Source organism: Heteronotia binoei, chromosome 10 (assembly GCF_032191835.1).
Source record: "Heteronotia binoei isolate CCM8104 ecotype False Entrance Well chromosome 10, APGP_CSIRO_Hbin_v1, whole genome shotgun sequence".
NCBI classification, from domain to species: Eukaryota; Metazoa; Chordata; class Lepidosauria; order Squamata; family Gekkonidae; genus Heteronotia; species Heteronotia binoei.
This window is the reverse complement of record NC_083232.1, coordinates 103,432,682-103,460,631: the sequence shown is the minus strand read 5'-3', so window position 1 is coordinate 103,460,631 and position 27,950 is coordinate 103,432,682. Positions and strand designations below refer to the sequence as shown.

General features: G+C 46.0%; 1 protein-coding gene across 1 annotated transcript in view; it reads left to right on the top strand.

The window, feature by feature from the left end:
* The window catches only part of UBA6 (ubiquitin like modifier activating enzyme 6), a 54,704-nt gene that overhangs the window by 10,379 nt on the left and 16,375 nt on the right, over positions 1-27,950 (top strand). Inside the window, exons 5-20 of the mRNA XM_060247846.1 lie at positions 278-389; positions 1,721-1,801; positions 4,849-4,971; positions 5,484-5,607; positions 6,659-6,762; positions 9,096-9,158; positions 11,512-11,588; positions 12,183-12,249; positions 14,251-14,394; positions 15,637-15,704; positions 17,132-17,210; positions 17,847-17,927; positions 18,895-18,972; positions 21,515-21,696; positions 26,698-26,803; positions 27,755-27,844. Of these exons, the coding sequence (XP_060103829.1) occupies positions 278-389; positions 1,721-1,801; positions 4,849-4,971; positions 5,484-5,607; positions 6,659-6,762; positions 9,096-9,158; positions 11,512-11,588; positions 12,183-12,249; positions 14,251-14,394; positions 15,637-15,704; positions 17,132-17,210; positions 17,847-17,927; positions 18,895-18,972; positions 21,515-21,696; positions 26,698-26,803; positions 27,755-27,844 (1,579 nt within the window). The remainder of the gene's footprint in view (positions 1-277; positions 390-1,720; positions 1,802-4,848; positions 4,972-5,483; positions 5,608-6,658; positions 6,763-9,095; positions 9,159-11,511; positions 11,589-12,182; positions 12,250-14,250; positions 14,395-15,636; positions 15,705-17,131; positions 17,211-17,846; positions 17,928-18,894; positions 18,973-21,514; positions 21,697-26,697; positions 26,804-27,754; positions 27,845-27,950) is intronic.

Genomic DNA, 27,950 nt, shown 5'->3' with positions numbered 1-27,950 from the left:
GGACAGGTTGGTAATCTATCCGGAAACTGTATGTATGTATGTATTTATTTATTTAGATTTATATCCCGCCCTACCCCACCGAAGTGGGCTCAGGGCGGCTTACAACACAAAACTCTAACAATAAATCAGCTTAAAATACATTAATAATTAATACAGTAAAATACATAAAAACACATTTATCAATATACCATGCTACATCTTCCCTAAAAGTCGGTTCTTCAAGTATTCCAGTGTTCAGATATGCTGATGCTCATTAATTTGGATAACTGTATTTCAGGGCAGAGACGGTGCTTCCTCGCATTGCAGAGTTGAACCCTTATGTCCAGGTGATGTCATCAACGACCCCATTAAATGAGATGACAGACCTCTCTTTCCTCCGACAGTACCAGGTATGTTTGGAATCTCTGTAGGATCTTTGGTGGCCTGCATGCTGCGCTCACCTTGGTAGTCCACCGTTACTTACTCTCGTGGCAGGCAGAGAGGACTCGGAGAGAGCCGCCCCTTGCTGTGTGGCTCAGGTTTTGTGGACAATTGAACACTGCAAGGACATCTGTTGAGCCAGTCACTGGTTAGGTAACCAAGGAAGTCTTGGTCCACAAAGAGGAATAAGAATGAGAGGGGAAAGGATCTAGATCAAGGGTGTCAAACATGCGGTCCGGGGGCCAAATCAGGCCCTTGGAGGGATCTTATCAGGCCCCCCTGAGCAACTGGCTGTCATCTGCTTTCTTCTCCCTCTCTCTTGCTTCCTTCTGCATCACAGCTTGCTTTGCCAGGCTTGTTCAATTGCACAGGAGCTTCAGAGCAAAGTCTCTGTTTTTCCCATTGGCTGAGGTTCCTCCCTTGGGGAGGAAGGAGGGAGGGAGAGCTTGCTTTGCCAGGCTTCTCAGTTGCGCAGAGGCTACTAAGCCAAGCCTCTCTTCTTTTTCTTGGCCTCCCCCTCCTGGCTCCTGGGGGAAGGAAGGAAAGAGACAGAACTTCCTTCTCCTTTGTCCCTTGATCCTATGGAGAGATACAAAGAAAGCACCTTTAAGACTAACGAGTGCTAATGTTTTAAGCATGTTTTTTAAAGTTTTTTTTTAAATCCTTAATTGTGTTTGTCTGTGTCCTTTATTCAGTTGCAATACAATACAAAACAATAACCTTTATCTCTGCTATCTGATCTTAAATAGGAACACACAGGGCCTGGCCTGACATGGCTCAGCCCAACAAGGCCTCATTTATGTCGAATCTGGCCCTCATAACAAATGAGTTCGACACCTCTCATCTAAATAGTGGGCCTCATCCATTGTCCAGTCTCCCAATTCCAGATGGCCTTTTAAATATGGAACTGGGCACCTGCCTGCTTAGTGGCTTCCTGGCCAGTGGAGGGCATCAGTCCGTGGCATGTGAGATGGGCAGAGGATCCGGAGGAGGGGGGTGGTGGGTAAGGAAGTGGGGATGGAGTTCAGCATACAAATGAGGACTCAAGGGGAGCAGCTACTACTGAACTTTCCCAGCCTCTTTCATACTCAAGAAAGGGAACAGAAATGTTTGGCTAATGCACTTAACATTTTATATAGTATCTGCTTGTGTTGAGAGACTTGATCATCAGAACAATATAGATTGTTGTTTGTGAGGTGCGGGTGTATTATTGTCAACATAGACTGTTAAATCTAAGAGTTTATTTCCTTAAACGGGCATTGGTAACAGGAGTTAACTGTGGAACTTTGCTTTTCAAAAGTGTGTCATAGTAACAGAGATGAAGCTGTCGGTACAGAAGAAGATCAATGACTTTTGCCATTCACAACACCCACCCATTAAGGTAATGCTGAATAATAGCGGTATTGGATCTCTCTCCCCTCCTCCCCCCCCATGTCTGGCTACTCTGGGAATTTTCCATAATCCCTATTACACCTTTTTATCTCTTCCCTCCATCTACAGATACAAAGTCTGCGAAGGTGGAGGGGAGGGTCACACAAAAATGAAGGGAGGGGATTCATTTCCCCATTTTCTTTCTAATGGCTTTTAAAAAAATTTCCTATTGGAAATTGGGTGAAAATTTGGAAAACATATAATGAAACTTTTCTTTTGATCGGTATGATGTTCTTTTCAAAATATGGTTTCAAAATTTAAAATTGCTGTATACTGTAAACACACACAGCACTTTAATTTTGTTGCTTGCTTCAGATTCCTCTGCAACATTTGGAAAAAACTTTTCAAACATAGGAGCTAATGTGCTGTTAGAGAAATATGTTGCAATCCATGCATGCCTTAAGCTTTCTGAGGTCCATGGAAATGAAATTTCAAATCAGATAATGATAGTACAACTCAGATGGTAGTGCCTTTGAAAGTTATATTGTGTATTGTTTCAATGATAACATGACTAATTTTGTCCACTGTTAACTGTATGTGATGGCAATACATGACTGGAAAGATATGCTATTGTAAAGTTGAAATCTGTATACCTTTAATGCTGTGGTCTGTTAGTGGGAGAGACAGATACTTGCTGCTGCTTACAACAGGTGTGCTAATCATAGGGTTTCTGCTAGTAATTAGCTGCTGCAGGATTTTGTATTGTTTCTGGCAAAGCTGACTGTGTGGCAAGGAGGAATCCAGCTGATGAAAGTTTCCCTTTGTTTATACACTTGTTGGTGGATACTGTTTTTAACACCAGTTTCCCTCCTGTTTTCCCAACTGGTTATCTTGGAGCGCAGCATCTTGCTATTCCATTTCTGAGTTTTGGTCTATTAGTAATTATTGTTTGAGTAAACTGGAGGCATTTATCCTGCACATATGGTATCACATGATTTATATCCCTCATTTCTGGGGCAGGGGAAGTGGTGGGGCCCAGCCTGCCCAAGCCCTGGGAGAAACGGACGAAGCAGCCCCCCAAGCTCCCAAGCCCCTGCCAAGTGAGGAGAGCAGCAGCCAGCCAGGCTGTGAGGTCATCTGCTGCTGCTTCCGTTGCTCTTCCCCAGGGCCAGGCAGGCTGCCTTTCCTTCGCTCTCTTCTCATTTGGGAGGGAGAGTCCAGAGTGGGCTGTGAGAGGTGGCCCTTTCTCAGGGTTTTTCACACCCAGTCTGTCCCTGTTCACAGGTTTTTTTCTGTGGATAAAATGGAGGAGAGGAAAATGAAGGAAGCTGCTTTAGGTCCCATTATGGGTAAACACAGGACAGAAATGAAGTAAGTAATAGATATAGCTGAAGATGAGGGGCAGATGAAAATTAGCTTGGTGTCTGGGTGGGAAGGAGAGAAGGAAGCAGAGGAGGGGGAGGATATGGGGGTTGCCAGGAGGAGGGAAAGAAGGAATGGGGTAGGGAAGGTGATAGAGGGGAAAATGAAGTCTCTCCTTACAAGTCTTTGCAGGTTGCCCACTGTTTACCTGAGCTCAGCCTGGCAACTGGCGCCACGCAACAGGGCCCGAGTTCTCCTGAGCAGAAGCTGCAATGAAAGGCAAGGAGGGAAAACTGAAGGCAGGGAGGCAGGAGAAGCTAGTGGGTGGGAGGGAGAGGAGAAGGCAGGAAAAGAGGAGAGGCCCTCAGGCTTTTGGTGAAGAGAAAGAGGAAGTACTGAGGAAGGGGGAAATGAGATACCCTCTGCAAGTTCTTGGGGTTCCCACTTGTATTTGTCAATTGCCAGGCAAGTGTATCAGCGCATTCACTTTTTGCTAGCAAACTGATACTCTCCCAGTGGCTCAGAAGCCACACGTGCCCCTTTGAGATGCCACCTGTGGCTCTTCTGAGCAGTGTTCCCCATGCGGCATCTGCCCCATAGGGCCAAGGCCATTGTCCACTGGGGATTGTGGTGGTCAGGTGGCTCCCACCTTGAAACAGCCACCTCCTGAGGGATTGGAGGCAGGTCAGCTGCAGACCTCCCTGAGCTGCAGGGCGTTCAGTGCCACAGCTGGGGGTAAAGGTCTCATCCTCTCCACTGTCCTTTGCAGCCTCTGCACTCAGGCTGGCCACAGAGGAGAGGGAGTAAAACCTCCCCTGTCACCACCACCAAGGTAAAGAGAAAGTGAGCCACGGTTGGAAGGGTGGGGGCTTGGCTCCCCTTTTCCCACAGCCAGCTCACTCTCCTTGGTGGTCTCCCTCATTCACCGAGTCCACTGTGCCTCCTCTGAGAAGAGAGCAGGGAGGCTGAGGGGAAAGTCGTACAGGAGTTGGCTGGCTGAGGAGTGGTGGAAAGGAACAACTCTGCACGTTCAGAGGCACTCAGGTACTCAGGAAAGGTTATGACTATATACTTGACATTAAGAGATGTGCCTTAGAGAATTGTGTGTGTGTGTTGGGTGCGCATACGGGGGTCAGATGGCTGCTTTGGTTGGTCATTGCAAATGTGGCTGCAGAGAGAGTCCCACTGCTCTTGCCAAGGGCTGACTGAGGGGTCCCTGAAAAGATCCACATGTCTTCTTTCCTCACAATGCCCTGGGCTTGTTGAAAGGAAGGTGCACTAAGATTAATGAAACCAGCAAGTAACCAGCAATGGCAGAGTTTCCATGTGGGAAAATAAACAAGTCGTGCTCACCGCTTATTTTGCTGTGTTTATGCCCCCTCCTCATTACAGTTGGCACCTTGCTTCCTTCACATTCCAACACTCACTTGATTTTTTGTGGCCTTAAAATATCAGAGGCTTTTGGTATGGAAATGCTTCAGGAGAAGGTTACACACTCTGTGAAGTGACAGCATGTGCAGTTTAGCACTGTAGATTTGTCATATTCCCACTCTGTCAGAGGGAGTGCTCTTGGGAGCTCTGGATTTCACTGTGATGCTGCCTGTCCATTCGTTCCCTCTTGCCTTCCAATGGCAACACATCTCCATACGAAGCTTGTGAGATGTTGATCCCAGTTGTGTTTTGTCTTTTTGGCAGTTCATCAGTGCAGATGTTTATGGCATCTGGGCACGCCTGTTCTGTGACTTCGGAGAAGAATTTGAAGTCCTGGACACCACAGGAGAGGAACCAAAAGAAATATTCATTTCAAATATAACGCAGGTGAGGAGAAATTTCAGCACTACCAGGACTCCGTAATTTTAGTTTTTCATTTAATGGTCTCTGTATTTACATGTCTGGTCTCACTTAAGGGCCAAACCCGAGGAGAAACGAGGAGATTTGTGTTCCCCCCCTTAAGTGGCCAATATGTGGGGCTCCAGTTTGGACTGGGGATCAGGACGGGGGGCTGAAACCTTCCACTAACATAAAACAGCCCCACAGAGTTGCTCTTTGCCCTCCTGGGACAAAGGCACCAGCCCCAGGCAGGAGATTTTCTTTCTCTGAGCTGTTCAGCATTTTCAGAGAATCATAACAAACAGAAATGATATTCTGTAATAGATTCTCAGATTTTCCTGGGTTGCATTATATGCATTCTGTTGTCTGATTGAAGTGATGTGTGGAGGGATGGAATTTTTATGGCATCTACTTTTCGGAAGGCTTGAGAATGAGTGTTCCTGTTGTGTTGGATAATTCTTCCTTCACCCTTCCTAATTTTTGTTGTATTACAATTTCAGTCCAATCCTGGTATCATCACTTGCTTGGACAATAATCCACATAAACTTGAAACTGGACAGTTCGTAGCTTTTCGGGAAATTAATGGCATGTCGTGTTTAAATGGATCTATGCATCAAATAACTGGTAAGTCCTTACTTCCTCCCTCCCCTCCCCTCCCCTCCCCTCCCCTCCCCTCCTCTCCCCTCTCCTCTCCTCTCCTCTCCTCTCCTCTCCTCTCCTCTCCTCTCCTCTCCTCTCCTCTCCTTTCCTTTCCTTTCCTTTCCTTTCCTTTCCTTTCCTTTCCTTTCCTTTCCTTTTTGAGACTAATTCGGTGGGAATATACTGAGAGGCCAGACTGAAAGTGCAACAGTTGTGGGGTATGAACAAGGATGTTCATTTTGAACTTTAGTATTTAGCAAAGCATGAGTCTGAACTTGCATTTATGAGAGCAGATTTCTAGTTCCTCCAGTGTACAAATGGGCTGGAAAGTCTGGTTGGGAGTTTTCTGTTTGAGTACTAAAGCCAGAGGGCAGATTCAGGAGGCTTCTACGAGGTCTCAGGGCAGACTTTCAGTGCCTTGCAAAGCCCCGCCCCACAATCAGCAGGAGTAGAATAAAACTGTGAAGCACGAGAGGCATCATTTGTATAAAGTATCCCTGTTGCAGGATGCAGAGACCTTGATGCAGACATGAGACTTGCTGGTACTTCCTGGGCTTTGCACCTACACAGAGCAGCTGTTTGGAAACTCCTAGTGCTGGCTTTGTGGTGCGAAGAGCTCGCTCTCAGGCTGCCCATGCTGTGTGGCAGAGGACTTGCGCCTTCCTTCTTGGTTGTTTTGCAGCTGTTTGGAACTCTCTAAGGCAGTCCTTTTCTCTCACTGGCCACTTCAAACAAAACAACCCCCTTCCTGCTCTAGCAGTTCCTGAAGTGCTGCTCTGCACAGGTGGAGAGCCCATCTGTATGAATGCCCAGGGCACCACTTGAAGAACAACAGTTGTAGCTGATCTGATTTTTCTTTAAACCCTAGAATGGCCAGCCCTCTGATGAGGCTCTATTCCTAGTGCCTCTTTACAAGTCAGCTAGAATTGTAGATGTATGAAATACAAGAGTGTTCCAGGTCAGGCCATAAGTTTGCTTCTTTAGCTACTTCGTTTCAGAAATTTTAGATTTCCTTTTCATTGTTTCTGTTTTTCAGTGCTATCACCTTATTCTTTCAGTATTGGAGATACTACTGATATGGAGCCTTACTTACATGGTGGTATAGCTGTCCAAGTAAAGACGCTTAAAACATTTCATTTCGTAAGTGTCCTGCTCCGCGATGAAAGTAATCAACATTGACATCCATTTAGAGTTGTAGTTTCCACTGAAGTCTGCAGACTAAACCAGTTTTGATTTGATGTATTAAAATGTGTCCAAGCCTCGCTTCTTGAAACTGGGAAAATACTTGCTTTTAAGAAGGTGCGGTACCAAAGAAAGTGGCAACACAGTATATAACAGAAGAAAAGCAACCAGCAACTGTGTACAAACCACACAATAAAAGATGTGAATCATATAAAGTTTCTCTTTGTTTGAAATAATACCAAAAACACGGTATACAAAAATATCACTAAGGAAAAGGACCCACAAGGCTCAAAAATCAGATGTCCAGAAACTGCTTAGTCCTTCACTCCTTTTGTTCAATGCTCTGTGGAACCCAAATTCCTTGAAAATCCAGGCTCCAAGGGTAGTTGTCCTTTACGTGCCCGTCCACTTTTGGATCACGTTTTACATGAGAATGCTTCCTCGTAGAGCCAGTCTGCTGTACTTTTCCTTTTGATCGCTTCTCCATTAGGCACCAGCTCAAGATGTGATCAAGTGGTCGTAGTTGACGCCAAAAGGAAAAGTACAGCAGACTGGCTCTACGAGGAAGCATTCTCATGTAAAACGTGATCCAAAAGTGGACGGGCACGTAAAGGACAACTACCCTTGGAGCCTGGATTTTCAAGGAATTTGGGTTCCACAGAGCATTGAACAAAAGGAGTGAAGGACTAAGCAGTTTCTGGACATCTGATTTTTGAGCCTTGTGGATCCTTTTCCTTAGTGATATTTTTGTATACTGTGTTTTTGGTATTATTTCAAACAAACAGACAACAAAGAGAGACTTTATATGATTTACATCTTTTATTGTGTTTTGTACACAGTTGCTGGTTGCTTGAAGAAGGTGGGGCTAATGGCTGTCCTTTCAGTTGCATGGAGATGTTGGTTCATGTGGGTCTCCCTGTTGGTCTGAAGCAACAGAATGAAGTTTGAGTCTAGTTGGGCACCTTTAAGGACCAACACAATTTAATTCTGGGGATAAGCTTTTGCCTGCGTGCAAAGGGAAGCTAATACCCTGAAATAAACTTTGTTGGTCTTAAAGGTGCTACTGGGCTCAAAATTGGTTCTGTTGAAATATTGGGAGTGTGTAGAGTCAGGTCCCAAATGCATTCACTGTACTCAGCATTGCTCCTGCTGGGAAAAGGTAACAAAGGGGGGAGGTGCTTGTGAATTTCCCACCCTGTGCAGTAGATGACCCTGGAGATCCTTTCCAACTCTCATTCTCTGCTCTTTTCTGAAGCTTGCTGGGCAGGAGGTGAAGATTGTCCCAGCATTCCTCTGCCCTTTAGAGGCGTTTCAAGGGCTTTCCAGTGCCTGCTGGGACAGCTGCTTACAAGCGAGGAAGGGTGGGATTGTTTCTGATGTCCTGCAGAGCCTCATTGGCCCTCAGAGCCCATGGATTCAGTGCAGGAGTTTGCAGATTTTGCCTTCTGCTCCAGGAACTCGTCTGCCTAAGCAATCACACTGCATGTTGCAGACTTCCTTAGTCTCTTGGAGGCACAGCACAGTACTGAGTTCCTCACCGTGGTCTTAGTGGAGCTCTGAGTGCCTCTGAAGCTCAAAGGGATGCTGGAAGCAAGATCCTGCCTCTTCCCTTTGGGGTTTTCATTGTCAGCAAACTTCTGTCTGGCTGGCTGCCAAGCAGAGACGCAATATGTGCCTCCTGTGTTGAATCCAATATGTGCCTCCTGTGTAGGGATCCTGCCATCAGCAAGCTATTACTAAAAACAGTTTTTGTGTCTGTGCACTGATAGTCTAGGATGGACAGGGAGGTGTTTGAGAAAGGACCCCTGTGTTGTAGAGTGCTTGGAGGCAGAGGATAGCAGGTTGGTGATACCCAAGGATCCCTGCCAGTTGAGGGGCCTGGGCCTCTGGGAGGTGGGGGAAGGGAAGGGCCGCTGTGGCCATACCTGGGGAAGGTAAAGAGGAGCATATTTTGAGAGATGGGCTAAATCTGCCTCGCTAGTGATTTTGGTGTCTGGGCCCAGGGCCAGTTTTGTCCTTTCTGTTGTATCCTTTTTGGCCTTTGTTTTGTTCTGTGGGAATGGTGACTGGGACCAGAGGCAGGCTCTCCCTTTCCCTTAATGTTAACAGAAGTGAACACTGGCGTGGTCCAGCAGTGTAGAAAGGGCTGGTGCAGCTCAATTGTACATCTCCACACAGAGTTAGCTATCTAAGCCAGGGGGATTAGACTGGGGTAACCTCGCATAGTGTTGCACTTAGTGCTCCTCCTTAGAAAATCACATACAAAGGGTTCTTTGTTTTTTGTTTTACAGGAACAACTGGGGAAGCAGTTGATTAATCCAACATACCTTGTGGCAGACTTCAGCAAACCTGAGGTAATTTTTCCTGAGGATTTTCAAAAGCGGATTTTCTTGAGGATTTGTGTAACAATGACTTCACTTGGGTTTCGCCCTTCCCTCAAGACGTGGTGTGTGTGGAGTTTTTAGGACCTTTTCCATCCAGGTACTGCTTTAAATTCTGAGGTGGAACTATCTCAGGCACGTTCAGCTTGAGGTTTGGATTTAATTTTTTAAAATTAAGCTTGATGTAGATGGCATGAGAGACACAGAAATTTAACCTTTAGTTAAATACAGTTATTCATTAAAGGAACGTGCAGAATGATTTCTGGTTGTGACACATGGCATTCAAATCCCCTCTCTGCCATGAAGCTCCCTTGCTGGGAGTCAGCCTCTGCCTGATTGACCTCAGGATAAAATGGGAGGGGAGAGGCAGGCTACTTTCCCTCAAACACAGTGCTTATTTTTCAGCATGGATGAAGACCACTGATACTAGTTTACAGCAGCTGGGGCTTAGCATTAGACAAATTCTTCAGCTGGGTATGCAGAGACCGTCTCTATTGTCAAGCATTGCCTGATTGAGTTTGATTGTGATAGTGCTGGAATTTGTGCTCATAGAGTCTGCTCGACCCAATATTTTACCACCTCAGTCCTTGCCTTCCTAACAGTTCCTCATTATGCATTTTGGGCATTTGCTCTAGCTCATCTTAACACTAAGCCCTTTGAAGTGTTGTGTGGGAGGTTTTGCAGTATTCAGATTGTCTTTGCCCTGGTGGCCAGGATAACATGGATATTTTATCTCATAAAATACTGGAGTGTTGCTTTTAGACTGTTTTTAGGAATCCAGATATTTTACCTGGTTTATCAGGTTGATCATTCAGTAATGTTCAGGGGGAAGGTATTTCCTATCTGATGCTGGACTATATAACCTTATCAGTTGCTAAATTCCCCTCTTTTGTATTTTGCTTTAGAAACAAATGTTGTACTCTTTTAGTTATTGCTCAAGATCTATTGATCAGAGGAGCTCTGGAAAGGAAAGGAAGTAGACTAAGATTTAAAAAGCCCTAAATAAGTAATATGTGAGAGGAGTACAGTCTACTCCTGTGCCTGTTTTCTTGGAAGTATGTCTATGTTTAGTAGGGCTGAAAGTAAAAAAAACTCTATGAAGTTGGAATGCCATTGTCGCATGCCTAGCTGTGTCTTTTGTCTGTAGAAAGTGGCAGCTGGTGGTGGTGTGTGAGTGTGTGCCCAAGAAATAGGCACTGGGGGCTGTAGGGGGGTGTAGGGTCTACCCCCTTTGCTTGCACCATTTTTCTCATTGAAAATGGCCACTCTGGCCTGCTTTTTGGTACCAGATACCCATATTGCATCTAACTTCACCCCCCTCCCCAGCAGTCAAGGGGTGTATGTTTTCAGCTAGGGGAACAAGTGAGAGTATGCTGCTCTCCCCCATGCAGTGGCTGCAATCCATTTGGGGGGCATAGCAGCATTTTTGGGAGTTCTAATCAGGAAACTCTAGTGCTGAAGTTCCACAAATGCATTCCCTGAACTCAGCATTGCTCCTGCTGAAGAAACTGTGCATGGTGATTTGGCCTCAGAGGTCCGTCATTGGCTGTTAGCTGCAAAGTATGGATGGAACACTCTGCCTGGGGCAGTGAGGCTGTGTTCTTGGTGCGGGGGGGGCGGGGCAGGAGTGGGAGGGCTTCTGGAGTCCTGACCCCGCTGGTGGACCTCCTGATAGCCCCAAGGTTTTGGCCGCTGTGTGACACAGAGTGGATGGGCCATTGGCCTGATCCAACATGGCTACTCTTATGTTTGTGATGTATTTCCCTTTTAAGCAGTGTTGCTTAGTTAAGAATGTGATTCAGTTCTTGTGCTCTTCTCACTGAAATATTTTCGACTAGTCTTTATGTGGAGCATGACAAAGATTTTGCTCTTTTACCAAATGTACTAAAAATGAGGCACCAACAAGTAGTGAAGTCACCCTTTCTTGTTGCAGAAGTGTTCTTACGTCTTCTTTCCAAACAGACGTAATAAATGATGAAATGCTTGGAAAGGGAGCTAGGCCTGGGTGGGCAGTATCTTTCCTTAAAGCATGCCCCCACCAAAAAGCCTCTGTGGCACATGCAAAACCAGTGGAATTATTGTGAGATGCACCTTTGTGGCCTGGAGTCCCTGGAATCAGATTCTTGAGTGAGGACCAAGAGGGAGCTCTGGTCCATGAAAGCGTTATCCATCTAGAAGATGCTCCTGGACTTTGCAGCAACAGATCGGCCTGCCTTGATTCTCTTGGGATCCCTCCTCGAAGTCACCCCTGGAATGTCCTCCGCAGCCCTCCCCGGAGCTGAGGAGGTGTCTTTGTTCTGCTTGTCAATGCCTCTTGTCTCTTCAGTCCCCTCTGCAGATTCACCTGGCCATGCTGGCCCTCGACCAGTTTCAGGAAAGTTTTGCTCGCATGCCAAACATTGGGTAAGAACTCTGCAGGTTTTACAGCTGAATGGGCTGGATTCAGCCAGGATTTCTGCCTGGGGAAAGGGGCTACATTGGGGATCAAGAGGCTTCTGTGTGCAAAAGCCACAGGGTGGGATCCTGTCTGCAGTAGGAAGGAGAACTGAGTGGGATTCAAGGAAAATACTGACTGGATCCAACCCAATGAATGTTGTGTAAAAACTGTTAGAGGTAAAGAGATTTATATCCACCCATTTGATAACTGGCCCATCAGGTAGTTTAATTCACAGAGCTGACCTACAATTCTGCATGCACTTAGGCTGCTTAAGAGTTCCGTTGGAGTCTTAAACTCAATGGAATGTTTTGCTGCCAGACGGAGCAGGACGGAGGCCTTGCTTGTGTTGGTGCCAGTTCTCCTGGTCACTACAGCTTCCTACGCTTCCGCTCCTGGCCCAGTCAGTGGCATTAGTGGGCCCTGCCCTTTGGCCCAACATTGTCTACCCTAAGAAGGAGCCTGGTGGCTTCTGGGCATATCAGTCTGCTGGTCTAGCTGGGGACCCCCTCCCATGTCTGTCACCAGGGCCTCATGCTTCTGCTCTCTCTGTGGGCCTCTAGGTGCCTCCAGGATGCTGAGGAGATGCTGAAGATAGCCAGGGCCTTGAGGGAGAAGCTGGAGAGCAAAGTAAGTAGCCAGCTGTCAGTGCTGTGAAATCTAGAATGTGAACAGCCGGAGGGAATCTTTCTTTCACATTTTGATCCCACCCTTGCTGCAAGGAGCTCCAGGTTCTGCACATGGGTCTCCCTTTTATCCTGAGAGAAAAATAAGGCCAAGGCCGATGGTGCAAGTCAAGTAAAAGTATATTTATTACTTGGCTAAAAACTTGGCTGGCTTGGCCTTTTTATTTTCTCTTCCCATTTATCCTAGCAGCAGCCTTTGTCATGGTAGGTCCAGCTAGGTGAGCTTTAGTTGGATTTGACTCCCAGTCTGAATGGAACCCCTGCCAGGCTGACTCGCCTCCTCCCCACTTTCCCCTGCAGCGCTTATTCGTCCAGACCGGTTCTGTGCCACCTTTGCAAAATCCTGCTTGAGGCAGTTGACAGTTAAAACAACATCACAGTATTAAAAACAAGCCACTGGACATGAACAGCATAAACATTATTCTTGAAACAGAAACAGAGCTGGTAAACTAAACCCCTAGTAAAAGGCCTGGGTGAAAAGAGGTGTTTTGCCTGGCACCTGGAAGGAAGGAAGTCACAGTAGGTGCCTGGCAAGCCTCTACTTTGGTGTAGTGGTTAAGTGTGCGGACTCTTATCTGGGAGAACCGGGTTTGATTCCCCACTCCTCCACTTGCACCTGCTGGAATGCCTTGGGTTAGCCAGAGCTATCACAGGAGTTGTCCTTGAAAGGGCAGCTGCTGTGAGAGCCCTCTCAGCCCCACCCATCTCACAGGGTGTCTGTTGTGGGGGGAGAAGATAGAGGAGATTGTAAGCCGCTCTGAGTCTCTGATTCAGAGAGAAGGGCGAGGTATAACTCTGCAGTCGTCTTCTTCTTCGGGGCGGGGGGGGGGGAGGAGGGTGTTCTGAAGGTGCAGAAAAGGCTCTGTCTTTTGCTTCCCCCCCCCCCCCCCCATCTCTCCTCTGCAGGACAGAGGCACAGTGAGCATGGCTTAAGGGGTCGGATGGTCTGGGAGGAGACAGTCCTCCAAATACCCTGGCCTCGCTGGGGGATGCGGCTCTCATATAACATTGCTCACAAGTGCGACTATTCTGAATATTTGCAATCTTGTGAGTGTCAGAAAGAAAGAAAGGCAATGAAGTGTCAAGCATCGATATTTCACAATAATCAAGCTTTTGTTTTTAATCAAAGACTTGCTTTATTGAAAACTCTATGTCTTGTTCCAAGGATGGATTCCTTGGAAGTAATAACATTGTATTGAATAGTATCTTATAGACTACTTCAAAAGGCAGGGTTACAGATAACTTCAAAAGAATAACGGGTTGAAGGTTCAAAGGCTACTCGCTAGTATCTCTTTCATGACTAAGGAATGCTAACATCTCCATTTCTCACACATTCTCTGCTAGGTGATAAGACATGGCTGTGTGAATCTGGGGGAGAGGCACTTTACACTGTTAATACAAGGTTACTCTAAACATCCTGGTTTCAGAGGGATTTATTATGCATCCACAGGGGGGAAGGGAGAAAAGGGAGGAGGGAAGAGAAGAAAGATATGGATAAACCAGCACTTAAAGATAGCATGCTTGACATGAAATCCCAGAATATGCAGAAATGTAATGATGGTTGCTGAGTAACTCCCTCAAGAATGAAGAGGAGTCCAGCAGCACTGAGCTGGGACTCATCAAAGTTTCTGTTGGAACAATTTTGGAGTCTTAAAGGTGATCCTGGACTCATTGATTCGTGGGAGATCCTCCTGGAATTACCCCTGAAGGATGTTCTGCAGCACTCCAGGGTTCCAGGGCTGCCCTATAGAATAAGAGGCTCATCTGCCCATTTATACCTGCAAATGCAAAAGATGTGTTACTGAGAACTGAATTTATTTGGAAAGTGAATTTTTATCCTCATCTGCTTATGTTGCCTGTTTGTGTCTGCTGTTATGCATGACAAAACTGCATGTGTGAATAATTTGAATAACTGAAGAGAGTCCCATTTTGCTCCCACCTGCAGCCTCAAGTGAATGAAGAAATTGTAAGATGGCTGTCAAAAACAGCTCAGGGATCTTTGGCACCTCTCACCGCAGCCCTTGGTGGTGTTGCCAGCCAGGAAGTCCTGAAAGCCGTGACGGGGAAGTTCTCTCCTCTGCAACAGTGGGTCAGTTTCCTTGGTTTCAGAGGAGGTTGTGAGGACAGAGAGCACTTCTCTGCTGGGGAGGCTGCTGGGGAAACTGCCCCTGCCCACAGCACAGGCCCCCAAGCTCCTTCAGCTTGTAGCACCTGTGGAATTGTGACGCAGGGTGAGGGGCACAGCCACAAAATGCCTACCACCAAACATCAGGGAGTGGTCGGTTATGCATTACTCCAGTTGTGATTCTACAGAGTTTCAAGCAATGTGTTTTTTGAATCTGCACACCCAGTCAGTTCTCCAGAAGTCCCACCTGGCCCTTCTCTCTTTCCAAAAACACCTGGGCACCAAGGAAGTGATTGGTGGGTGCCATGATGCTCTTGGGTGCCCCCTTGTGGACCCCTGCCCCATAGCATCACTTGCACTGCTTGTTAGTTCCACAGCAAATTGGGGAATAAAGAATTTCAGCTTTGGCTTTGATTTGACCATGCATGGCCAATCAGATGAGTTTAAAATTTAGATTATTATGTTATTTTGTAGCTTTATTTCCCTCCTTTCCTCCATTTACAAAACATGGTTGTACTATCACCCAATTCCTTGGGGTAGTTACAGCTTTGACACTACCAAGTTGACCTGATATTGTGTTGGCCTGGCATCTCTTCATTGCTCTCAGTTTTATGAAGCAACAGATCTTTAACACTGAAAAGTTTTCCACTTCACATTGGTGGAGAGGATGCATCATTATTCCAGCTCACTGTAGATGAGAATATGGCTCTTCAGGATGTCTGCTCTGGGTGCTGAAAAGTGCCATACTAAAGCATGGGAGGAAAAGCAACTTCTGGTGAGATGTAGTAAATTATGAGAATCAGTGCTAGTCTGATAGAATGGCATCCAATAGGGCCACTCGTTTTACCTCTCAGATGCCTGTGATTTTTATAGCAAATGAGACAACCTAAACTTTACACAGAATGAAATGAAGTAGAGCATTAGGAGTGAAAGTTTTGTGTACCACCCCACCCCCCCCGCAAAAAAAAAAAGTATGCACGTTTCTTCCATGCCAGGAGCCTCTGTGTGTGTCTGGGTAGGACTCCCCCTCCCCCCCAATTCTGAAGTGCTTCAGTCCAGAGTTTTACTGCCCTAGACTATTCTTGTAAAGTGTACTGATCAGAACTAAGAAAAGCAAAGAGAGTTCTTCCCCCAGCAACAATTTTTCAGTATACTTGAAAGCTTTAGGGACATTGTCTCTGATGAATTTTTTTCTCCTCCCTTCAGCTCTATCTCGATGCCTTGGAATTGGTCACATCTCTAGAAAAGGCCAGTCATGAAGAATTCCTGCCAAGGTAATGATGTTCTCCTTCCCTGAGTGCAAGTGATAGATGATTAAACTCATACAGCGGGATATGCCTCTCTGAGGAGGGGTTTTCCCAGAAACGGAAGTAAAGGTGCGTTCCTGTTAGAGGCTTGTGACATACCCATTTCAACTTCACATTTGAAACATTCTTGCATGAATATTGGAAGCCAGAAATTTGGCACGACTGAAAAAGCAGGTTGAAAATATAGAAACTTTTCCTGAGGAATTATATTTGGAGCACCAGCACTTTAATTCAGCCCGTTGGAATGGGTGAATCGTTGTGAGTTTTTTAAAAGTTGGAAACTGGCATTATTAAAAGGACTGGAATAAACGAAGTAATGAAATTTGGAGAGGATAATTGTTATGTGAATGTAATTAGGATGAATTTTTGATGATGTGAATTTTTGTATTGTATTTCTTTAAGTAATTGTAATTTAGTCACTAAGTTTTTGCCTTTAAACTTTTGTAATACAGTTACCAAGTTTTGCATTGAGTCTTTTTCGTTAATTATTTCACAGTTTTTGCTTAGTAAGGTAATAATTCAGACATGGCATGGCCACTTGGGACATGAGGCCACACAGGCGGCCCTGCTCGATCCGGCCAGTGGTCCATCCCGCCTGGCATCCTCTTTTCAACCACGCCCAGCCCAAGGCCTCAGGGAAGCCCCAACATTTAGGCACTCTTCATCTCTGAGTTAGCAGCAGGCAGCTGTTGTGATTTTTGACATGAGCTGTCATGAACAGTTATTTAAAAATCCTGTTGACCAAAAAAAAACACCCCAATATTTTTATTGTGGCTTAAGCTATTGTGGACTAGAGTGTCAGAAGTATACATGCTCACATAGGCATGCAAACACAGCTGGGCAGAATAACAATGACCCCCTTGCTAAGTGCTGTTCAGTTCTGCAACATTCATTTGTTCCACACGCTCGGTCCCTGCAGCTGTGTTCCTTTCAGTGGGAGGGACCAAGCCCATGACAAGAACGAGCTAATTACAGCCGTGATCTTTATGGGCCTGAATTGCAACACAGCCTCTAAATATGTGTCAGGCTTGTTTCAATGGATTTTTATTAGCTTATAATCTTCAGAAGAAACAAGCCTTGGTTCTGATTTTCTCAGCCCCTGCAGCTAACCACAGACCTGACTGGGATTGGCTTTGAAATGCAGCCTATGTTTGCTCTTGGTTAACCCAAAACATTCACTCAATGTGCCCAAAACAGTCTGTCTTTGAGAACTGGGTCCCAACCTGTAACATTGGGGGGGGGGGGGGATTATGTTGAGGAAAAGTGACGTTTATTTTTTCCTGTATACTGCAGTGCTGGATGTACAAGATCTTACGTAATCCTGAAATCATTTTGTCTCTTCCTCTCTATAATGACCATCGTCTTTTTCCCTGCCCTGCATTCGGTTCCAACAGGGGAGATCGATACGATGCCTTGCGGGCCTGCATTGGGGAGACCTTGTGCCGGAAGCTGCACAGTCTGAATGTCTTCTTGGTAAGTGGTGGCTGCAGGGCTCCTTTGGGAAGCCTAAGAGGACAGGAACCCTGACTTGGATGGCCCAGGCCAGTCTCAGAAGCTGTGCAGGGTCAGCCTGGCTAAGACTTGGGTGGGAGGCCCTCAGGAAGGTCTGGCAAGGGCAAGCCCCTTGAAGGGTCACCGTCGGTCAGTCGTGGCATGACAGCACTTGATGCACCCACAAAGGGACTGTGGTTAAAAAAACAGCTCTTTGAAAATAATGTGTTTATTTATGCAGACATTCATTCATGAAGACTTAGAGCATAGCACAAAACTCATAGACAAATAGAAGAGTTGAAAGGGACCTCCAGGGTCATCTAGTCCAACCCCCTGCACAGTGCAGAAAACTCGCAGATGCCTCCCCCTAAATGCACAGGATCTTCATTGCTGTCGGATGGCCCTCTAGCCTCTGTTTAAAAACCTCCAAGGAATCTTTAACTTTCCCGTTAAAGATTCGCAAAGGGTACATCAACATTCTCAACCATTATGCATGGATTTGGTGCAGCAGTTGTTGACCTCAGATATTGGAGGTAGCTGCCATTTCCTGCCTAGGATATGTGATTGCAAATTTAGCTCTGTTGTAATAAAATCTTCTATTTCACGTCAATATTTTAGGTTGGTTGTGGCGCAATAGGCTGTGAAATGTTAAAAAATTTTGCACTCCTTGGTGTTGGCACCAGCTGGGAACGTGGCCTGGTATGTATTATGTTCCGTGTTGATTGCGTGTTCCTGTGCCTGTTTGTGCTGCTGGGGCCTTGGCAGACATGGATCCGCTGTGTCTTGTGTCAAGTGGAACTGGAATGGGGAATGCTGCCCTGCTGATTTTTCTGCAAAATCTGGCCAAGCTTGTATTAATTGAAGATGTGATTGCTGAAAAGTAACATGCAAACTTAGGCCTGCTTGAGAACAAATGAAGCACCGGGGACTGGAAGATGAAAGAGGCTGCCTATGGGAGGAGCGGAGTGGAGCCCAGCCAAGCATTATCACAAACTTGTTTCTTAAAATGCAGCGCTAGGTTATTGCTTTTGCAGACAGTTCACATTTTAATTTTTTATTTAATGCTTCTTTTGGTTTTTTAAACACCCTATTGAGATTTTGATTGAGTGATTTTTCTGAATTTTGAAGTTTATTGTGTGCCACATATTGAGAGCCAGTATTACCTGGGAACTTCAGGGTATTGTTTTGAAAAAAATAAATAGTTGAAAATTGTCCAGTTTCCTATTTTTGAAGACTTATATAGGTCAGGATTTATTGATCCACTTGTGTATTAAATTTCACATCTCTAGCTGCTATCAAAGCACTTGAACAAGTTTGATACCCCTACAGCTGTCATTGGTTCAGATTCTCCAAAGCACCTTTTACATCAGAATGTATCATATGTAAATGAGCCTGAATATATGTCATGGCACAGTCTCAACTGGAAGGGATTAGATTTCTGTCAGGACTGCAGCGTGGGGCATCAGTTGAAGGATTGTTTGCAGTTTTGGGTCAGACTTTGGACAAGATGACTGGTGTGGTTTAGAGAAGATGGATGAACTGTACTCTGGGAACATCCACTGCTGAATGCTGTGGATGCCAAAGGGACTCAGTCTGACTAAAAAATTGACAATTTGAATCATTTTTTACACTTAAAATGTCTGTCTATTTGTCTGACTTGCTTTAGGTTACTGTTACAGACCCGGACTTAATAGAAAAATCCAACCTTAATAGGCAGTTCCTCTTCCGGCCACATCACATAGAGGTAGGTCAGAATAATGCCAGCTTGGATCCTGTATGAGAACAGAAACAATTCGATGTATGTGGATTTTTTCAGCTTAGTGAAATGAACTCTTAAAGAGTTATTTTAGTATATGTGAGAAATGTCTCCCATGACAATCTCCTTTTTGGGGGGTTCCCCCTCCCCAGGTGTGCTTGGTGTCAGTCCAACACCCAGTCATGTTGTGGATGGAAGGGGGGGCGTGGTTTAGGCTATAAGCCTTTTCAAGAAACAAACGGTGTCCCTGACTCAGAGGCGGAGCCCACGTTTGCATCCAGGCAGTCTCTGCTGTCCCTGGGGTAGCAGAGCTGGGAAAGGAACTGCTGGAGAGCTGTGGCCAGTGGAGTGCAGCAACTCTGAGTCTGGCTGGACGGAGGGCCCCGGGCAACAGGCGTTCTTGTGGATGTTATGGCCAGTTGTGCACTTACATGTGAATAGAAATGTTAGGTTTTGTGTATGCAGTTGAGTCTCGATACGCGTTACATGATTTGCATGACTAAAGAAAAAACGTTTACATTATAAAAGTTTATCTTTAGGTCAAAATTCTTGAGGTGTCCAGTGACACTGACTACTTAGTAGCTCCCCCCCCCCGCCCCCTTGAACCATTGAGGTCTCTTTGCTGTTGAGCAGCAGGGCTTGTGGTTTTCAGCTTCCAGGGAAGCCCATGCAGATCTCCTTTGGGGTAGATTCACAGTTCCTCCAACCACGATCAGGTAGCATTTATTGTACAAGGCACTGCTGTTTATCTTCCCTGAGTGCATAACTTGTAGAAGCAAAAGGCAGCAACACTAGCACCACAGTCAATAGTCAATTGCTGGAGTGAGTTCTCAGCCTTCAAGGAAAATTTTGTTTTAGTGTTTGGATTGGCGACAGTATAGAATTTGGTTGGTTAAGGATGCAGCAGTAAGCACACTGAATTGCTTGCTGGTCTATGGCCGTTATAAATAAATTCATTCATTCACTTACGAGGGAGTAATACCCATTTGGCTTACTGCTAAGTGAGCATGCAGAGGACTGCACTCTTATGGTATAAGTAACTTTATAAAAAGCAATCCTTGTAGTAGAAACTGCTAAATAAGAGTAAAAGGACAGGTCCTCTTGTGGATCAAAAACTGGCTGAGTAATAGGAAGCAGAGAGTGAGTATAAATGGGCAGTCTTCGCAGTGGAGGACGGTAAGCAGTGGGGTGCCGCAGGGCTCGGTACTGGGTCCCATCCTCTTTAACTTGTTCATAAATGATTTAGAGTTGGGAGTGAGCAGTGAAGTGGCCAAATTTGCGGATGACACTAAATTGTTCAGGGTGGTGAGAACCAGAGAGGATTGTGAGGAACTCCAAAGGGATCTGTTGAGGCTGGGTGAGTGGGCGTCAACGTGGCAGATGCGGTTCAATGTGGCCAAGTGCAAAGTAATGCACATTGGGGCCAAGAATCCCAGCTACAAATACAAGTTGATGGGGTGTGAACTGGCAGAGACAGACCAAGAGAGAGATCTTGGGGTCATGGTAGATAATTCACTGAAAATGTCAAGTCAGTGTGCTGGGAATTATTAGGAAGGGAATTGAAAACAAATCAGCCAGTATCATAATGCCTCTGTATAAATCGATGGTGCGGTCTCATTTGGAGTACTGTGTGCAGTTCTGGTCGCCGCACCTCAAAAAGGATATTATAGCATTGGAGAAAGTTCAGAAAAGGGCAACTAAAATGATTAAAGGGCTGGAACACCTTCCCTATGAAGAAAGGTTGAAACGCTTAGGGCTCTTTAGCTTGGAGAAACGTCGACTGTGGGGTGACATGATAGAAGTTTACAAGATAATGCATGGAATGGAGAAAGTAGAGAAAGAAGTCCTTCTCTCCCTTTCTCACAATACAAGAACTCGTGGGCATTCGATGAAATTGCTGAGCAGACAGGTTAAAACGGATAAAAGGAAGTACTTCTTCACCCAAAGGGTGATTAACATGTGGAATTCACTGCCACAGGAGGTGGTGGCGTCCACAAGCATAGCCACCTTCAAGAAGGGGTTAGATAAAAATATGGCCACCTTCAAGAAGGGGTTAGATAAAAATATGGAGCAGAGGTCCATCAGTGGCTATTAGCCACAGTGTGTGTGTGTGTGTGTATGTGTGTATATATATATATATATATACATATATATATATATATATTTGGCCGCTGTGTGACACAGAATGTTGGACTGGATGGGCCATTGGCCTGATCTAACATGGCTTCTTTTATGTTCTTATGTTCTTATAAGCTGCAGAAGGAAGACAAGGATTTCAGTTGCCTTTCCGCTTCCTAGTGTGAAACAGTTTGTCACTGTGAAACAAAGTGCTTTGCGCTGTATCTGTTCAAAGAGTACAGTTCATGTTTGTGCCTGTTCTCTTTGGCTAATGTATATGTTAAAGTTCATATCCTGGTTTCAGTCTCTGAATGAGTTTTCCTGTCACACCTGCTCTGAAGTTAGTTTTCTGGTATGTCATAGTCTTTCCCACATTAACATGACCAAAATGAAAATATTGTATCTTGTGTAGAAGCCCAAAAGTTGTACTGCGGCAGCAGCGACACTGCGCATTAATAGTCAGATGAAGATAGAACCACATCTTAACAAAGTGTGCCCTGCGACTGAGAATATCTACAACGATGACTTTTGCACCAAACAAGATGTGGTGGTCACTGCACTAGACAATGTGGAAGCAAGGAGATACATTGACAGGTGGGTGCTTAAATTGGAGGAAGGCTGAGAGGGACTTTTATGGTGAGTTTGGTTTGCTCATTTCTTGTTTTGCTCCAGTCCTGCCTGGGTAAAAGTATAATGCTGGATCAGGATGCAACGGGGGACACAAACTGGGAGCCAGGCACTGGGATGCAGAAGAAACTCAAAATCTATCTAATACTTTTTATTAGGAATAATACAAACATAACAGTTGTTTTTTTAACGTATGTAGCCCCGTCTGGTCTGAATTCTTCCTTTCTTCCTCATATTCCCAGGTATGTTTGATAAATGCTACTCAGGCCAGAGGAGGAGGAGAGAGAGAAAGAAAGACTAATGCAGTGTAACTATCTTGGCTGAAAAATTAGAAACTCTAGCAGTCAAACTAATATCAAATATTTAGTGATACCCAGCACTAGAAAGTCTGATAAAGGAACTAGGAATCATTGTATGTGTTCATCATAGTTTTTCATATGTGGTGGTTTGGAGCCAGTGAAAGCACAGTATGTTTTGGGACAGGTTATAGGACAAGCAGTCCAGGCCCAGAAGTAAAAAGCCTTTTTCATGCTAGGATTGGAAAGTGTGAGGGGGCCATTTGGTTTTCAGGCAAGCCACCTGAGTGGCTGCTCCAAGAGGAGGAGTGGGCAGTTCAGAGCCCTGGAAATATTCCTCAGTAGACATTCCAGCAGAAAAGTGGTATCTTCTGACTGGTGATCTGCTCCTCACTGGTGCTTCCTCGGTGGATCAGACTAAAGGCAAAGAGGCTGATGTGATGAGTTCCTTCTGTGGCTAAAGGCACAGAGGGATTAATCACTGAGGGGTGAACCATCCAGGCGTTGAAGGCTGGGTGTTTGCATAGTCTGCTGCTCACAGATAAGAAAGGGGAGGCTTGAATTGCGCCTGCCTTCATGGCTTCAACCAAACCAGCCTCTTTCAGCTTTAGCCCCACATCCTCTACATGGGGTAATAATACAAATCAATTTTAAAGGGCTGTTGTAAGGATTACAGCAATATAATGTATGTGAAGTTCTTTAAATACTCAAAACTGTTACTATAAATACTTTTATCAGATCCGCTATATAAGCTGCGCCTGTTCATGTGAATCCATTTCTCTGTAAGGCTTTCTCCAACACCCTCCTGCATGCCTCAGCTGCACAGCGGTGCCATTTTGCTTCTTTTAATGCTTCTTTTTATTTATATCCCATGTTTCTCCCTAATTGGGGACCCAAAGGGGCTTTTTGCATTGTCCCCTCCCCACCACTTAATCCCCAAAAGAACCGCTTTTGGAAGGGGGGGTGGACCCAAGGTCTCCTGGCAGGCTTCTGTGGTTGAAAAAGGGATTTAAACACAGTCATCCCCGATCCACTCTGACTACTACACTAACTTGCAGTTCATGAATCTAACAGGCAGTAGAACAGTTGGGGCAGCCCCATGGTGCAGAGTGGTAAAGCTGCAGTACTGCAGTCTGAGATCTCTGCTCATGACCTGAGTTCAATCCCGGTGGAAGGTGGTTCAGGTAGCCAGCTCGAGGTTGACTCAGCCTTCCATCCTTCCGAGGTGGGTAAAATGAGTCCCCAGCTTGCTGGAGGGGAAAGTGTAGCTGACTGAGGAAGGCAATGGCAAACCACCGCATAAAAAAGTGCCATGAAAACGTCATGATGCAATGTCACCCCAGATTCAGAAATGACTGGTGCTTGCACAGGGGACTACCTTTACCTTTTTTAGAACAGTTGGGGAGAGGAGGAATCGTGTGGTTAGTTCCTTAGTGTTACATAATAAGACCTTTAATAAGTGTTTAATAGTGTTAATAAGACCTTTACCCTTCGGAAGTTCCTGCTTGAACAGGATATGGACCTGGCTTGCGTGACCGAGACCTGGGTGCGCGATGGGGAGACCGTAGCTCTCTCCCAGTTGGCCCCTCCAGGATACTCGGTCTTTCACCAGTCCCGGACTAGCGGGCAGGGGGGGAGGGGTGGCTCTATTCATACGAGAGATTTACTCCTTCCGGGCTGTCCTGGCCCCGAAGATCGAGGGCATTGAATGTGCTGGTCTGCCGTGGGACGTTGGGGAGGGGTTGGTGGTCTGGCTGGTGTACCGACCGCCTAACGCACCAGCTGGTGCCTTACTGTCCCTGATGGAGGCCGCAACAGGTTGGGCATTGGAGTACCCGAGGCTTTTGATCCTGGGTGACTTCAATGTCCATGCCAATGATGTGACCTCCAGTCAGGCGACGGACCTGGTGTCATCCATAGCGACGCTAGGACTCTCCCAAATTGTTACAACGCCCACTCACCAGGCGGGGCACATCTTAGACTTGATCTTCACGGCGGGAATTTTAGTGGACGATATTACCGCTGAAGCAGTGCCATGGTCGGACCGTTATGCCCTCAAGGCTCGTGTGGATGTCCCACCCCAAGCCCGTTTAGGCGGTGAGCATATTTTAGCTCGCCCGCGGAGCCAGATGGACCCAGAACGGTCCCAGATGGCTCTACGGGATCCCTGGCCCTCTGGCAATTCCTTGGATGACCTGGTGGAGTCTTGGAATGACAGACTCTCCAGGGCCATTGATGAGATCGCACCTAGGCGTCCTCTGCGCCCTCGCCTAAAGCTGGCACCTCAGTACAGCCAGGAGTTGCGGCAATTAAAGCGAGGACTCAGACGACTAGAGAGGCAATGGTGGCGTACTCGAGACGAAGCGACTAGAACATCTTATAGAGAATTTATGAAGTCTTATGAGATGGCAGTCACAGCCGCAAAGAAAACATACTTTGCAGCTAAGATTGCGTCTGCAATTTCGCACCCGGCACAACTGTTCAACACAATTCGGACTCTTATAACGCTGCCACAGGGCAGTCCAAATTTTAATCAATTGGAGATTGGCTGTGAGGCTTTTGTGAGCTTTTTTGCAGATAAGGTCCCATCGCTCCGTCGCGACTTCCCCGCCACATTGGAGACGGTATGTGAACCTGAGGCTTCATGCCTGTCTTCGGAGTGTGTCCTAGATGGTTTCAATGCTTTCAGTCTGGAGGAAGTTAACAGGATCATCTTGTCTGCATGCCCTACAACTTGTAATGTGGACCCCTGCCCCTCCTGGCTTATTAAAACCTGCCAGAGGGAGCTTAGGTATCCTGTACGGGATATCATAAACAGATCCCTGATGGAAGGGCATTTTCCAGCACCTCTTAAAGAGGCAGTGGTCCGCCCCCTCCTGAAAAAAACAACGTTAGATCCAGCCGAATTGGCACATTATTGGCCGGTCTCGAATCTACCCTTTTTGGGTAAACTTATTGAGAGGCAGTGGTGTTGCAGTTACAGAGTTTCCTGGAGGATACTTCCATTCTCGATCCCCATCAGTCAGGCTTTCGTTCGGGTCATGGGACGGAGACAGTGCTGGTTGCTCTGGTGGATGATCTTCAGCGGCATCTGGATCTTAGGCGGCTCAGCGGTACTGATGTTGTTAGACCTATCGGCAGCGTTCGATACGGTCGACCATCGGTTACTGACCTGCCGTCTCGCTGATGCGGGGATTCAGGGGCTGGCCTTACAATGGCTTTCCTTTTTCCTTGATGGTCGGGGACAAAGGGTAGCGATTGGGGGTGAATTGTCCTGGAGGCACACGCTTGATTGCAGGGTGCCTCAGGGGGCAGTGCTCTCCCTGATGTTGTTCAACATCTACATGCACCCCCTTGCCCAGATTGCCTGGAGGTATGGGTTGGGTTGCCACCAGTATGCTGATGACACCCAGCTCTATCTACTCATGGACGGCCGGCCTGGCGGTGTCCCAGAAAATCTGGACCTGGCATTACAAGCCGTGGCTAGATGGCTCAGGCTGAGTAGATTGAAGCTAAATCCAGTGAAGACAGAGGTCCTTTGCTTGGGTCAGCATGGTCCAGGAGGGAAAATTCCCCTACCAGCCTTTGACGGTGTGCCCCTGACAGCGGCACAAAGGGTCAGGAGCTTGGGGGTATTATTGGAGCCTGCCCTAACTATGGAGGTCCAAATAGTAGCCACTGCCAAGTCTGCATTTTTTCATCTCAGGCGGGCAAGGCAGTTGGCTCCTTTCCTGGAACATGACGATCTGGCAACAGTGATCCATGCAACGGTCACCTCAAGGTTGGATTGCTGTAATGCCCTCTACATGGGGCTGCCCCTGTGCCGAACCCGGAGGTTGCAGTTAGTGCAGAACGCCGCTGCCCGGCTGTTATTAGGGCTCCCTAGATGGGAGCACATTCAGCACTGGCTGCCAATAATATACCGAGTTCGGTACAAGGTGCTGGTCATTACCTTTAAAGCCCTATATGGCCTAGGACCTGCCTACCTTAGGGGACCGTCTCTCCCCATATGTTCCCCAGAGAGTGCTGAGATCGGGTTCTCAAAATCTCCTTACAATCCCCGGGCCAAAGGAGGCACGTCTGAAGTCAACTAGGGACAGGGCTTTTTCGATCACAGCCCCTTGCTGGTGGAACCAGCTGCCAGAAGAGGTGAGGGCCCTGCGGAACCTTGGGCAATTCCGCAGGGCCTGTAAGACAATCCTCTTCCGGTTGGCATACAACTGACCGGCATCTGAATACTTCTAAGGAAGACTATGGGATAGCACATCGATGAGTTGTTGTTTATTTTTATTAAATTATTAATGTATTTTAATTCTTAATTTTATTGTTAGAATTTTTGTGTTGTGAGCCGCCCTGAGCCCGCTTCGATGGGGTAGGGCGGGATATAAATCGAAATAAATAAATACATACATACATACATACATACATACATATGTTTACTAGGAGAACTTTTATCTTTTGATTTTTTCACTGTGGATTTGTGAGGGCGTTTTGGTTTAAAGTTTGAGTTCTAAAACTAGTTGTCTTCTCCAAGCCCCACATTCCTCTGTTTTAAGGTGCTCAAGAGGAGGGCTCTGTGATGCATCGTCTGGCCTCTCCTGGAGCCTGTCCAGCATCTACTGCAGCTTCTCCATTGGGTGTTCATAACGTTGTTCTTACTCTCTTTGTATAGTCGCTGCCTAGCAAACCTGTGTCCTCTCTTAGATTCGGGAACCATGGGGACTAAAGGGCATACGGAAATAATTGTGCCTCAGCTGACAGAATCGTACAACAGTCATGTAAGTGCTTGAGCTGTGAAAGCAACCTCACTTGGATCGCTAACCCAAACTCCTCCTTTGGAGCTGCAAAAGTTTCCACTTCAGTGACTGTAAAAACAGTTCCATTTCTTAGTCATTTTGTAGATACCGTGACTGGGCTTCCAAGACCTATTTTAAGGGTAACCAGTCGTTCATCCCAAGTGTGATTTTCCTCCCCATTTTTTTTGTTTGTTTGCTTTTGAATGAAGGCTTCCCCCTTGCCATTATCACAGTTGCTTTCCAAAGTCCCTTCAGTTTCCAGAGGGGCTTGCCTTTTGGAAGGAGGGGGTGGGGTCACTTCAAGGAAAAAAGGTGGGTGCCCCCCCGCCAGACCTGCAGAGGTCATTGCCGGGTTTTTACATTCTTGCCAAAATGATTGTGTGCTTAGACTGACAAAATGCTATTTCACCTCTCTGTTGAGTGACTACTTCTGGTTTGATCTAACCAGAAATAAATCATGGAATAAGAGATTTGGCTGGTGTGCTCTCATCTTGAAATAGAAAAACTACATATTTTTAGCAGTTCATTTTATTGTTCAAGTTTTCCTTTGGAAGCATCGATCAGAGTTGATGTCTTTTCCTCTGCCACACAAAGCTCTCTTTAAAAAAAATCCTGCAGAGACATTTTGATGGGTTATTATGACAACCTGCTTTTGCCATATCAGTAATTTTATAAAGATTGGTGGCTCTTGTAACAAAATTATTTATGTTCTTATAAATGCTGTCTTTAATCCTATCTCATTGGAGATAACCTTATGAAAATAGAGTATATTGCCATAAGGAAAGATAGTGATATGCAAATACGCTGTACTAAGTAGCTGTTGAAAAGAGGAACAGAAGAAAATTGGTTTGATGAAAGAAATAAGATTAGAAGTAAGAAACCCTAATACAAATTCAATATATGGGATTACCTGTCTTATTTTTCTACATGTAGCGAGATCCACCAGAAGAAGAAATCCCATTTTGTACTTTGAAGTCTTTCCCAGCGGCCACTGAGCACACAATACAGTGGGCAAGAGATAAGGTAAGCAAATCCCTGCTTCAAGGTAAGCAACGCTGAGCTAGAACAGAAACGGGAGCGGCCACGCCCTTGCAGAGCTCCTGTTCATGACACTGGGATTCTTCTGGTT